At 42.4% G+C, this 14,538-nt stretch overlaps 1 protein-coding gene across 7 annotated transcripts in view; it reads left to right on the top strand.

Moving 5' to 3' along the window:
• The window catches only part of RBM23 (RNA binding motif protein 23), a 532,419-nt gene that overhangs the window by 147,943 nt on the left and 369,938 nt on the right, over nucleotides 1-14,538 (top strand). For all 7 annotated transcript variants that reach the window (XR_015296038.1, XR_015296037.1, XR_015296040.1 and 4 more), the window contains exon 3: nucleotides 12,939-12,985. Coding sequence is in view for 3 of the 7 variants with exons in the window: in XM_086923661.1 (XP_086779787.1) it covers nucleotides 12,939-12,985 (47 nt within the window). In the remaining 4 variants the exon portion in view is untranslated. The remainder of the gene's footprint in view (nucleotides 1-12,938; nucleotides 12,986-14,538) is intronic.

The following is a 14,538-nucleotide window of genomic DNA, read 5'->3' as shown; positions in this document are numbered from 1 at the left end:
TTAAGACCATCTGTGAACCCATTATGCTTTACAGCCAATGAGGTTGCAAAGGGGATACAGGGTCTAACTAGCAACAAGGCCCCGGGCCCGGATGGACTACCACTGGACCTGTTCAAGTCTAGTACCCCCTTTTGGGCTCCTGTTCTCACGGCTGTAATAAACGCAGCGGTGATAGCGGGGTGCCCAAATACGTGGGGCCTATCGACTATAGTCCCCGTTTTTAAAAAGGGCGATCGCAGCAGTCCATTATGTTACAGGCCGATTTCTTTAATAAATTCAGTAGCTAAAGTGGTAGGGGGGATAATTCTTAACAGGCTATCCACATGGGCTAAAGATAATATCACCTATACAAATATGGGTTCAGACCCGGCCATTCGACCATTACACAGTGCCTGAACCTATATCTGATTTTAAGCAAATATACCCTGGCTAGACAAGGAACTGTCTACATGGCATTTATGGACCTGTCGTCCGCTTTCGATTGCGTGGACAGAAGCTTACTATGGCCTACTCTGTTGAGAATGGGTGTAGAGAGGAACCTTGTCAACTTCCTAGCTGATTTGCACTCTGATACAAGAGCTAACGTCCGTTACACTCAAGATCTTAAAGTAACGGACGAATTCAGAATAAACCGGGGAGTTCGACAAGGCTGTATCCTGGCCCCATTCCTCTTTAACCTGTATATTAACGAACTGGAGGAATTTCTTTTAAACACTGAAGCAGATTACCCCCTTGTTGAGCGCAAAGGGGTGCCTGTGTTACTTTATGCAGACGATGCTGTTCTTATATCTAGAACAGCAATCGGTCTACAGAAATTACTAAATTCCTTCTTTAAATTTATGGAGTCACGTGGCCTAAGTATAAATAACTCCAAATCCTATGTCATGAAAACAGGAAAGGAAATTCGGAAAACTGACTCCTTTAGCATAAATGGGGAGAAAATCCCCTCAACTAACTCATTCTCATATCTTGGGGTCCTCTTAGATAATAAATTATCGTGGGGCCCCGCTATCTCCAAAAAGAAGGGCGAAACATCACGGGTAAATGCGGCCATTCTTGGCTTTGCAAAAAAAATCGGCAACTGCCCTACGGCCGCATTGCTCAAATTATATCAGGCAAAAAGTGTTGCTGTCGCCTGCTACGGAAGCGAGCTCTGGGTTTATCGCAAGATAAAAGACCTAGAGGTCACAGAAAATGATGTCTTGAAAAAGATACTGAGGCTTCCAAGGGGTATTGGGAACTACTCTGTACATGAGGAGTTGGGGGTCCCCTATTTAGGTGATAGAATAGCAGTAAACCCGGTTTTGTGTTGGTTGAATTGTTGGCTAAATACTGACATTCCACTCACACATGCCATACTGAAAGAAGCCTTACTGCTAGATGGGAGGTTCAAAGTCCCGTGGATGAAGTACATAAAGGACTGTTTAACGGCAATTGGCCGTCCTGCCTTGTTCTATGCTCCCAATTTGATCACAAAATCCGATGTTACCACGGTAAAAAATGCTATATTAATGTTAAGATGTACTGACAGAGAAGAGGTCGAGATACAGAAGGACAGTGTTAGGAAACACTTACTACTCAGAACCTGTCCACAAATGGAACCTTACCTGACATGGCCTATGACCAGCTATGAACGTTTTTTGCTAATAAGGTTCCGTTTTGATCTATATCATCTCCTACTTGCGGTGCCAAGTGGGGCTCAACGGGGTGAAGTGTTGCCAGCTTGTGGCTGCGACGGAAAGTCTCCTCAAGATCTGGCACACTTTCTTTTTATCTGCCCCTATTATTCCTCCCCACGGAAACTATATCTTAAACCGTGTCTTAACAAATTGAATTTTGTACAAATCAAACCTGCACTTTACTATCTACAACTACTGAATAGCGATTGCACTTTATTTGTCTGTAACTTTTTTAAAAACGCCATCTGTTTTAGGAAGAGTATGGATCGTTAAACATGCTGTGAATGTTTTAGGTGCTTTTTAAATAATATAGTTATTTATGTTTTTAACCAAATACTGCTCACGCTCATAGTACTCGTTGTAACATCTTTCTCTTTGTACTGTATACTGTGTTTATCATTTGCCATATGAATTGAACTGTTTGGATTAAATGTTTTTAAATGTGTACTTATGAATTGTACTTTTATGATTGTAAAATCCACAATCGAATAAAGATTTTTTGAATTGAATTGAATTGAATCTTATTAGGGATCCATTGGTCAGGGACGCGAGCGAGTCCCAGTTCATAAGCGCTGAGTTCACACAGAGATCTCCCCATCTGATTAAGCCAGCTGTTTTTAATGGCCGGGACAATTGATCCTGCAGGCATTCCGGAGTTCCCGGGGAATCCCATATTGGGGCATGCGTATTATAATATGGAATCCACAGAGCTCTCCGGACATATACCCAATTCCTAAGTGTCGACCGCAAGATCTTTAGTTGGACCTTTTTGTAAAATTTCTCGTTTCCAAATTTAAAAAGGAAAAACTCCTGGCCCTGTGGTTGATCATGCAACAACGCTTGAAAAAGGCGGCCCTGTGAAGAAGAGTCCAATTTATTAGCTAATATCCTGAAGTTTTTTAAATGAAAGGCATGACAGTATGAAAGTAGGTCAGGAAGGGCTAGACCCCCTATCTTCAACCCCCTCCTCAACTTCCTCTGAGCTATCCTAGGAGACCTTGAAGCCCATATAAAGGAACCAATCTTCCCTTGGAGACTCATCATATCTTTCGGGGCAAAGGGTAATGGGATGCAATTAAAAAGAAAGGTTAATTTGGAGAGTATTGTCATTTTAATGAGGTTCACCCGTCCATATATATTCAGTGGCAGATTACTCCATCTTGTTAGCGTTTTGGTAATCTCTCTCACAGCTATCTGCCAACTGAGTTTAGGAATATCATCCAATTTTTGGGCCAAGTAAATTTCTAAGTATCTCATTTTTTGTTTAGCCCCCTGAATAACTGTATGGTTATTCCACCCCATTTCTCCTTGTTGATTTGGTACCCCGAAAACCTTCCAAACTTCTCAGCAAGATGGAATAGCCTGGGAATTGCTTCCCCATGGCTGGAAGTATATAAGAGGAGGTCATCTGCATACAAAGCTACTTTAAGCTCCAGGTCTGCTATTTTGAAGGGTCGAATAACCTGGTCAGCTCTGATCGCACAAACAAAAGGCTCTATATAAATGTCAAATAAAAGAGGGGACAGGGGGCAACCCTGCCTGGTTCCACGGGAGATGATTTTAAACCAATCTGAAAGGCCTTCGTTAACCAGGACTTTGGCTCGTGGGTTCTGGTAAAGGGATTTAATTCCCTCGATAAAGACAGATGGGAACCCAAAACCGGCCATAGTGGCCCAGAGGTATGACCAGTTTACCTGGAATGTTAACTCGTTCAGTTGCCTCCCAGGGATAAACCCTCTTTGATCTGGATGAATGATTGATTTGATAGTTTTGGCAAGGCGAGTAGACAGTATCCCAGAATAGAGCTTCAAATCAGAATTCAAGAGGGAGATCGGCCCTTAGGATTCTATCTTTTTGGGGTCTTTATTAGGCTTAGCTATAAGCATAATCGTGGCTTCCGATCAGGACGGGGTAATCCCGTTGCAGAAATCAAAAGGCTGTTAAAGAGAGTGGTAAGTACAGGAATCAAGGCCTCTGCACAGACTGTATATATCTCACTTGGTAACCCGTCTGGCCCAGGCTCTTTACCGCCACTCATTTTCTTAAGTTGGTCTCTCACTTCCTCCTCCGTGATCTCACTCGCCAGATAATTCTTATTTGTTTCTGAAATTTGTGGTAAATTCTTCTGGATCAGCCAGGTCTGAGCCCCAGCTGATTCAAAGTCCATATCTTCTTGGTATAGGCTTTTCATAAATCCCCTAGCTTCCTCCCTAATATCCCCGTCCTCCATAATTGATAGGCCTGACTCTCTTTGAGTTAACACTTTGATGTTATTCCTAGTTCTCTCAGCTCTAGACCTCCAAGCCAGAAGGGCCCCACATTTCTCTCCATACTCAAAATTTTTCAATTTACTGACTTCCCACCTCTCCTTAATGATCTTTTCATCGGCAGCTTTAAGTAAAGTTTGTAGATCCAGGAGCTCTCTCTCAAGCTCCGGAAACCTCCCCCTATCTGAGATAGTAGCCATCTGTAACTCTGCATCCTTTTCTGTAATTGCTCTCAGATCATCTGACTTCTTTTTCTTGCTAACATTCCTTTTATGCGCCATTAATGAGCTCAATAGTCCACGAAGGAAAGCCTTGAAAGACTCCCAGACCATCTGGTCAGTGGAGGAGCCAATATTAAAGGAGAAAAATTCGGAGACCCTTTCCTTTACCTCTGCTTTTACTCTGTCATCTTGAAGCAGTGTCCTGTCTAGTGTCCATCTAATATCAGTGGGTCTAGATCTTAATTCAAAAACTAGTTCAACTGTCGAATGGTCAGAAATCCCAACTGGAATGTGGGAGACAGAGGTAATATCTGTAAACAGGTGCTGATCCGTTAAAAAATAATCTATTCTGGAATACTGTCTGTATTTCTTACTATAAAATGAATAGCCTCTAATAGCGCCGAATTTAGATCTCCAGACATCCAGCAAATTAAAATCTTTCATTATGGTTTTCAGAGCAGAGATTGATTTTGTGGGACCATGATATTTTGCCTTGGAGGTCCGGTCTAGAGTATAATCCAAAACCAGATTAAAATCCCCCCTAAAATCATAGGGGCTGATGTCTCTAGTAACTCAGCCCCTAATTTCAAAAGGGGACCAGGATTATCCTCGTTAGGGCCATAATAAACGGCACAGGTGAAATGAATTCTACAGATGGAAAAGGCCGCCACAGCCACCTACCTGTCTGATCAGTGTCCCACTTTAACAACCTGATCCCCCTATTGGTCCTAGTAATAATCGCGACCCCCCTAGTAACCCCCTTCAGTCTGGAACATAATGTATTCTGCACCCATCCCAGACTACCAAAAACCTTTTTACAGGTATTCGCCTCTAGGTGAGCATCTGAGTTTCTTAAAAATTTGCATACTCTGCCTTGTTTTCTCCCCTCTCCTATTCCGTTCACATTCCAGGAGAGGATTTTTATGCTTGTTGACCTACTCCTGTCCAGGCACCAACTTCCCACCCATCTAAAGTTTTAAATAAATAGAATCTTTTCTTTACATATGAGGACATTTTATTTCTTTTCCCTACCACCCATTGAGCCCTCCCGACCCACCCCCCGAGGAAATCTCCCTTCATACCTGACGATGAGACCGCCTTTAGGGCCCCAGGAGAGCTGCCCTGGCTAAGATAACTTGGCAACTATATCTTTAATTCCTCCTACAGCGGCATGAAGTTACAGCTCATAGTGTTCAAGGGGATGGTTCTAAAATAAACATATGATTTTTTTTTTGTTTGTTTAAGCTTTTTTTTCCTTGATTCCCCCACTATTGTGAACCCTTTCTCTCTTTTTTTTTTTGTTGGTATTATCACCTAATTATAACTCTACCCCTTGCCTTAACCCCAGTGTTTCATTCTTCCAACTTCATACTTCGTACTTCAACACCCCAGCGTTCTCTTTTTCCCTTTCTGATTTCTCATTATGCAATTATTTCTGCCTCATCAGTGAAAGGAGATCGTCAACTTCCTCAGGCTGACTGTGATTATACATTTTGTTCTGCCACATGATTTTTAATAAGGCCGGAAATTTCATTTGAACATGGGCTCCATGTGATCTCAATTCGGGCATTCTAGAACCCAGTTCCCACTGCCTCTGAGCTGTTCTCCCACCAATATCAGATCTAATGGATTTGCCCGATAATGCCGGACAGTCGAGATAAACATCTTCCCAAGATTAACTCCTTAACACTGTAGGACTGAAAGTTCACTAAAATCTTCCTTGGAGCCTTCCTGTCAGCATGTAGTTTGAAGGGATCTCTGTGCACCCTTTGGATTTCCATTTCCAAGTTGATATCAGGGCGATCTTTTAGGACCCCTTCCCTTAAGAGCTTACAAACAAACCCCTTAATGTCCTCCAGTTCTTCCCCTTCGAGTATCTTCAGAATTCTAAGATTGTTCCTTCAGGCTTGAGTTTCTAGTCTCTCCAGATCCATAGCAAGAGCTCTATTCTGCTGCTTTAAGGTAGGAGGGGCGGAGCTAGGAGAAATATTGCGGCAGGCTGAACGCCGGTCGCGGAGGCTCCAGGAGACGTCTTGCTGCTGGCTAAGAACACGGAGGATCTAGATGTAAACTGAGAGGCATGATTTGGAAATTGTAGACGGTAAGAGGGAGATGGCGTTGCCTAGAGGCTCTAAAAAGCAGCAGAATAGAGCTCTTACCAGAAATTCTTTTGTCGTTTTTTTTTTTTTTTTTTTTGAAACTTACAAATATACCTTAAAAATCGCCTGTTTAACAAAAACCAGGATCCAGCCCTGAGTAAGAAAAACATACGCAAAGTAATTGAAATTGCATTTACTTAAAATTCCAATTGAGCTCAATGTCATTATTGTGTTAAGTTTATTTTGCATATTGCAACAACTGTATCTATTGCATTCAAAAGTCTATTGTTCATTGAAAATTTTCAATTGCAACATCTCATTCTGAGAAAGTATTTTTATACCTACTTGTGGTTCTAAAATAAAACAATATATTTTATATGTAAAACAATTGGCCTAAAGTTCAGTTCTCGAGTCTGTGAGACCATTTGCTGACTGAGTGTGTACAAAAAAATGCTTTACACTGTCCTCTGATACTGCCTTACTGCTCGACCAAGCTACCACTTTGGAGAGTAAGGTTATATCTGACTTTAACCTCTGCCAAACCTCTGGGTACTGTGGACTCTGTACACACTGTACCTTACTTTGGTGAGTATATACAGAGCTACTGTCTTACAAGCCCTGAATAACCAGCTGACACTAGCAGGATTTCTAATTCACCACACCCCAGGTCCAGCTGCTACATTTGCAAAACACCTAATGTATGTTATCCCGGACTATGCAGTCTGATATACTAATTTCATAATATTAGGAGACCTTAACATCCATATAGACAATGAGTCCTGTCCTATTGCTGAAGACTTGGTGGAAGACCATGGCCTCCTCCAACTTACCCAAATGGTTGAAGCTCACGCTTTAGGCCGTATACTAGACCCTATTTTTACCAACTCCTACTCCTTAATGGTGGCCGCGCCCACACCAGTAGCTTGGTCAGACCACCACCTTATCCCGTTCGGGATCTCGGAGCCGCGTCAACCAGTGATACCACCTCAAAAGTTCAGCTTGCGTAAATGGGCCTGCTTTACTCTCATGCCCTTTTCAGCTGTTCTACAGCCAAATACAACATCCCTTGTAGCCTGTCTAGCCTCTGCCAACACACAACTAAAGGGATGGATCAACCAAGCTTTAGATACTCTAGCCCTGCGAAGTCAGCCACTAGCAGGCAGACCAATCCCTCAGCACCATGGTTTTCTGAGGCAGCAAAGATTGTTTAAATGATCTCTGCAATCAGCTTGCACAAGCCTGTCTTGATCAGATTAATACTATTTACTACTCCTTTCTCGGAGAGTGCCAGGACTTTCAGGATAATGAGCCCTGTCTGTATCTCTTTAAATGCTTCATATATGCTCCTTAACCTGAGACCTATCTCGGAGGATGAAACTAACAGTCTGATGTTGAAAGTCAAGTCAGGATTACCGCTAGATCCTGCACCCGACCACAGGGAAGAGAAGCCATTGAACCAGTACTCACCAACCTGCTGAACTTCTTTTTTCGCTCGGGTCTAGTTCCCAAAGAGTGGAAACATGGCATGGTGATCCCATTACTAAAGAAGCTTACTTTAGACCCCTCACTGACGAAAAATCTCAGACCTATCTTGCTTATGCCTTTCTTTGCAAATATTGCTGAGAAATTTGTGAATCAACAATTTATGCAGTTTGTGGAGGAGAAGGCTCTCCATCACGTGTCACAATCTGGTTCCAGACAGTCCTTCAGTACAGAGTCAGCTCTGTCACTCGCAACTGTATCAATCCGAAAAATAGTAGACAAGGGCCACACTATAGCTCTAATTTTGTTCGATCTGAGTGCCGCTTTCGACCTAGTCTCACGGTCTACTACTAGATAAGTTACATCATGCAGGGGTGGGTGGCTCTGCTCCGGGCTGGCTAGCCAGTTTCTTTGAAGACCGAACCTTCCAAATCACCCTTCAATCTTCTACCACTCAACAGCTGAAATGGGCGTACCTAAAGATTCAGCATTGAATCGCGCTCTCTGTAACCTGTATATGCGACGCTTGCGGACCTCTTGGTAAAGCTTGGGGTACAGAAAGTGTCCTATGCGGATGACACGCAGCTGATCATTACTGTGGCCCAGGATAACGGCCAAGGACTTAAAGCTGCTTGGCCAACCTGGCAAACTGGATGGAAAATAGCTGCCTCAGACTAAATGCCAGCAACAGTGATATTTTAGTGTTGGGAAAGCAGCCATCCATCTAGTCCTCCAGTTGGTGGCCCAGCGAGTTGGTGTGTCCCCCCTCCCACCCCCCCTTCCCCCACCACCCACCCTCCCACCCACCCAAACTCCAATCCACAAAGCAAAAAAAAAATGGGAGTGTGGCTTGATTCTACACTATCCCTTTCAGACCAAATCTCTACCCGCAAAGTCTCCTGCTTCGGGACCCTAAAAATTATCAGAAAAATCCTCGGTCTTATTCTGGACACTGCAAAAAAACAGCAGTTCAGGCCCTTGTGACTTCTAGATTAGATTATTGTAACGTCCTCTACCTGGGGGCATCTAGGAAGAGCATACACAGGCTACAGCCGGTGCAAAAAGCAGCAGCTTGTATGCTGGTGAACATCCCTCAATTTGGCTCCACAGGGCGTGAAAACACTCCACTGGATCCCCATTGAGGAAAGGATATCCTTAAAAACTTTGTTATGCTCAACGAATACTACAGGGCAAAGACCCGAAATATCTGCTCCTGATGATCTAACCTTTCCATCCTATGCGCTGCCTGAGATTGGCTGGCCCAGGATTGGTTAGTGTTCCCTCATTCAACGGAAAACGCTTTGGCTGCGCCTCTTTCAGATTCTTGGCAGCCAAATAATGGAACTCGCTCCCTCTACATCTTATAGTAGAGCCTTCTGAATTGGCCTTCTTTAAACATCTCAAAACCTGTCTGTTTAAGAAACAACTTAATCAACAGTAGTTCCTGCCCAGTCTCTCTCGCATGCCCTCTCTCTCTCTCGCTAAGTCGGTTTTCCACTGCGATTTGGAGTAACCAGGCGCTTTACAAGCTGCAAATAATAAGTCTACGATTGTCGTGTGTTTTTATAAAAGGTTTGACTCACAACCCCTCAAGCCCCAACCCTCTAACTTTTTTGTTATACCATCATGGGTGTCGAACTTGCTTGGTACTAATTTTCCTTGTGTACGCTATTTGAGCCAGTGTACAGATGTTTCTCTTTTGACACTTGACTGTAACAAGCGTCTTCGTCATTAAGATTGTCAGCACATAGAGTGAGTTAACTACAGGTGCGTTTGGTGCATCCACCCTACACCACGTTTCCCCCCCCCCCCCCTTCCCCCCAGACCGATTGGTACCATGGCGGCATCCCTACTGAAAGTTGTTTTTTCCTTCGACGTTGGCCAGTTTGATTGCGCTGTCAGCATTTTTGCTGTGCCTCACACCAGAGAAATAGAGACTTTACAGACTCAACCCTAAAAAAAGCTTTTACATCGACAGCACAAAAGATCGTTACATGAACGTTCAGGTTTTTGTGGGTTTCTCTGTGGCAAAGAAAAGGAAAATTGTGCACAAGAGGAACCCGTCAATGTGAAAAGTAATCTGCATTAAAATCTACTATGCACTGGCCAAGAAGCAACCCCTTAAGGCCTGCGACAGCCATTCTACACTATGCTACACTTCACGACTTACAAAAAGAGACTGAGGCACTGAAAATGCCCTTATCACTTCTAGTTGATTTTAAGGGTAGAAAAAAGTGGTGCACAAGTCTGGAATACAGTCACTTAATCTTGGGCACAGGAAAGAAAGATGACTTGGCACTCAACTATCATACAAAATGCTAGACTAAATTGAATACAATTGTTTTACATCACACTTAAATAACCTGCACAGACTCCATCCTAGCTTTTCCTAAAACATTTATTCAAAATCTTCATTAAAAAAAAAAAACTTTAGTTTTGAGGTAGCCAATGTGTTTTATAGGCGTCCCAAAATGGAGATTTCTTAAGGGCATGTAAATAGTTATTTTTTTCGTGTAGAAAGTAGTTGTGCACACATGACTTGGAGCTACTTGAAGCCTGTTTAAAATAACTCATTAAAAATGATGCACACATGATATGGCTTCCCCTCTAAAATGTGTTGAGCGAGACTATGTGTAAATGCTGCTTGCTAGAGAAGCAAACCCTGAGTTGTGATTGATTTTAATACATATATTAGCCATGCACCTGGCTGTCGGATTTATTTCAGGAGGTATGGTCCGTATTATGGGCCACCAATGATTGCCAGTTTACACATTCAATGAAATTAATCATTCTGCATAATTGCTCGTTCAGACCAATCCACGTCCTGTCGGTGGATATGGATAGCTCGGGCCCTGTCCACAGGCAAAAGCTTTATTCTAAGACAGTGGTGATGACCCAAGACCACCTCACAAGGTAAACGGTCAACTGAACTTCTCAGGCTTGCAGCCCCTGCATGCCTCATGAATAAACAGCTTGCTGGAGATTTTGGAACACCACCTCCATGACCTTGAATCCATATGCCACACGCTGTGTTCCCTCGGCCCCATCCTCAAGCTGGATAAGAGAATGTTTAGACTCAAAGTTCAAATTCAGTATATAAAAAGACTTCAGTAATTGATTGACTCAAGGGAGAAGTAGAGTATTGTGATTGAGCTGTGCTTGGAAGTTAACTGTTCATGCAATTAGGAGTGGTCTTCCTGTTTACTCGGTCCTCTGTATGATGGTTCCAAAGCTTAGTTTACACTTTGACTCATTTCCGTGTGTGATTGTCTGGGATTTTTTGAGTCAGCCTCAAAGTAGGATGGTGGATTTGGGCAAACCACACTCTAGATCGTGTCTCCTTCAGTACAGGAAGCAATATCCTGCAAAAAGATAGCCAACTGGTCCTAAAACATTTTAGAACCTTTCTTTTGGTGGTGAAAAAGGGCACACTTCTACAGGAAGAATGTGCTGAGGGCATAACTAACTGTTATGGTATACCTCCTTTTATTTTGCTTAGCTCAACAGCTTTCAGATCTCTTCACACAAATATTCTGTGTCTGTATGTAAAAGCAAAACCTCTGGGACTTCTAGAGCAGAGGGGTCTTCCCAAGTGCATTTCTTTAGTAGTGAACTATGATGCTGATCTACTCAGTGTTTATACTTTCTCAACTTTTTTTATTACTGGGTGTAGAAAGCTGGCTTTCTATGTAGTTTACCAAAATGAGAAAGTCCAGTTGGCCCTTATTGGCTTACAGGACTTAAATTAATAATCCCAAATGCTCTCTCTTGTGGTAGTGTGGGCGAGCGGTTTAGGCTTGACATAGGGTAATAATTAGTTGAGCATTTGCTGTACACAGAGTCAATAAATGAGAAACACACTCCAGAAGAAAATCTAGAACAATTTGGAAGGATGACATTTCTATAGAATTTTAGACGCCAAGAACTTCATAACCTATTTAGTACTTTAGACGTTTTCAAATTTTACAGTAAAAACAGTAGATCATGACCGGGTCAGATTTGAGATATGAGCCTTGAACGCTGTAATGCCATCATAAGGGAAAATCATTCACTGTATAGGGTTACTTACGACTTACAGGACTGTTTTTCTGGACTTAAGATGAGTTGGGGGCAAGGTCCAAGAAACACAGAGAGTTCAGTTTTACCTGCCTTGGGGTGGCTGGGTGCAGAGATGCTTTTAGTGATGGTAGACTCAAAGGCTACAATCTACAGTTGATGGATACAGTACATGTACAAGCAAATCTGCCGAGCGAATGCAATGTTTTAGATCAAAAAGTTAAAGACGCCTAGGACAGAAGATTTTGAAATTGAAGGGTTTTTGGGCGTGGATGCCATGTTCTATGTTTTAGCATTTAACTGGTGTTGTGTAGCGCAAGAGTGATACTTGTGCCGATGCCTACAGCTGAGATATATTTCCATTTTAATTGAAAGAGCATCCATCAGAAAAGTCACACACCTTTTGAAATTTTCATCCTGCCTAAGACATCTACTGTCGTATTGAAATGCGCAATTACAGGCCTTCTCTCAACTGGGAGCTATCTTTCTCTGTGTGTAAGTTTTCATAAAAACATGCACCTATCTTCTTGGGTGCACACTGAACACTTAGCCTATCATGGTAATGCTGTTAAATGCCCCCGATTTCCCAAGACAGCCATGCAATATTCATTGGAATGCTGTATTAACTAGATGGAGGTGATAGGTCTGAGTAACTTTCAAACTAAAGCCCGAGTCAATTTGTCCCGATGCTCACAACACTGAAGGCATTTTGTTTTAGTCATATCATAAATGTTAAGAAATCTAGTACATAACTGAGGTTACATAATGGAACATCAAAACCAGGACAATCGTTTGTGTTGGCTGATTCCTGTTTTTAGTTGCCCTGCTTTCTGCAGTTTACTAATCCCTTGTGGGTAGCTCTCATAGCTAAGTCTGTATTTCCTTACTGTCTGTGTGAGGCAAATTGTAGGCATTTACTTGATGTTTTTTGTGTTAAAGATGAACTGCTTGTTCCACCTGTTAAGTACCATATTCCGCAAAACCGATCAGCAACCAAAGGCTGAAAATGTGATCGATGTGTTACTAGTTTTTTTTTTATATTAATGTTAGTTTTTGTATCTTTTCTTTTTGCCCCCCTCTTTGTCACCCTTGCACAACTGCACTTCATTTGGACATTGTTCGTGACCTGTCTAGGATGAAAGCCAGAGGAATGAGGAGACACAGGAGGCAGAGAGCAGCAAGTGAGTTGGAGTGGGTTGATTTTTAATTGTAGCACTCAACCTGTTGTGGTGAGGCATAGTGGTGCCTCTCTAAATATTGTCAATACCAGAGTGTCTTTTGCCACAAGGATATGTATGGGTCACTGGGGAAAATCCATAACTTGAAATGTTATTTGACAAGCCACAAGTCCAGCAAACCATGCAGTTGTTTTCACGATTTCTGTACTAGCCCCATCTGTATGCACTAAAAGGTGAGATAACTGATCTAAAAAATGTACTTCTCTTAAAAACTTTCTATACAAGACAAAACATGCTTCCTATTTAAACAAGGACTCAAAACATGCTACAAAAGTATTAAAAAGGATGTGTGCTATATAGTGTACTAGTTCACAGGTCTTTTGTATCTAACTAAATTTTTAGTCCGGGGAATCGCTTGTCTTTGGAGGCAAGAGCAATGTTTTTTGAGGGAGAAGAAGATGAGCTGGATTGGAACGCTCGATCACTCAAATTAGTTGACTGAACCATGTTTGTGCTTCCTTTTCTTGGGTCCCAGGGCAGTTGTCAAGTATAGGACAGTAACGGGTAGGGTTACTGTTATTTACCATTGGTATCACATTACTATTCATTTAAATTGAGCGATTGAGTAGTTCCGTTTAATACCGGTCTGTTCGACCCAGTTATTCTGAGAGTCTGGTCTGACTCGAGGATTTGGTGTGAAGCTAGCTCCTTAAGAAAGTAGCAATTTAGATATGTGAATACCTTTTTAAATATCCAGGCAGAATACTTAATTGCACGATTAATTGAAATCATTACAATCTGGGACCCCCTGAAAGGGGTAAGGACATCGCAAATAAATACATATAAAAAACTTTGACTAAAACCCTAACAAAAAGAAATGACGCGTCAAAATACATTGAGAGAACATTAACACTAAGCGAGCTGTTCCTTTATAGACTGAAAGGGCTTTCCCTTTGCTCCCTTTCAGTTTGTTATAGCCCAAATGAGGAGAGGGGGTGGGGGAGGACTTGATTTTTGTCTTTTAGAGGGCTGGGCAGTAAATAAATATATAGGTGTGAAACTCGGCAGTTGCTGCTGAGATGCTAGTAAAGCAACCGCAGTTTACAAAGCGAGTAGCTGGCTGTGCGGATTTACCTCTCAGGCACATTTCTATGGGGCCTCGGCAAGTCCAGACATTTCAAATGCCCCAAATCAATCAAAGCCAGAACTTCCTTAGGAGGAGCAGCTCATCACAGATGCTGAGTACATGGGTCATCGATTCTTCTCCATTCACACAGAGGCAGCATTTTTGTCACCGTCAACCAGATTCCTTTGGACATACCCATAGGACTCCAGAGGAATTAATCTGAAGCTCAAGCCCCTTAGCTGATGTTTCATAGTCCAGTTGAGAGACCAAGAAAAATAGGGTGGGATGGTCCCGGGCTTGTACAGCATAGAATCCATCCAGCCGTGACCCAATTTATTCACTGTCTGTACATCACAATCTGTTGATATTAGTCTACCTTGTTTAATCAGCAGTTTTGCCACCATGAGAACCGGCAGTTGGCTTGTCCGGA

Source organism: Lissotriton vulgaris, chromosome 5, assembly GCF_964263255.1.
Source record: "Lissotriton vulgaris chromosome 5, aLisVul1.2, whole genome shotgun sequence".
Taxonomy (NCBI): Eukaryota; Metazoa; Chordata; class Amphibia; order Caudata; family Salamandridae; genus Lissotriton; species Lissotriton vulgaris.
The sequence above is the reverse complement of the archived record's forward strand: the minus strand, read 5'-3'. Positions and strand labels throughout refer to the sequence as shown.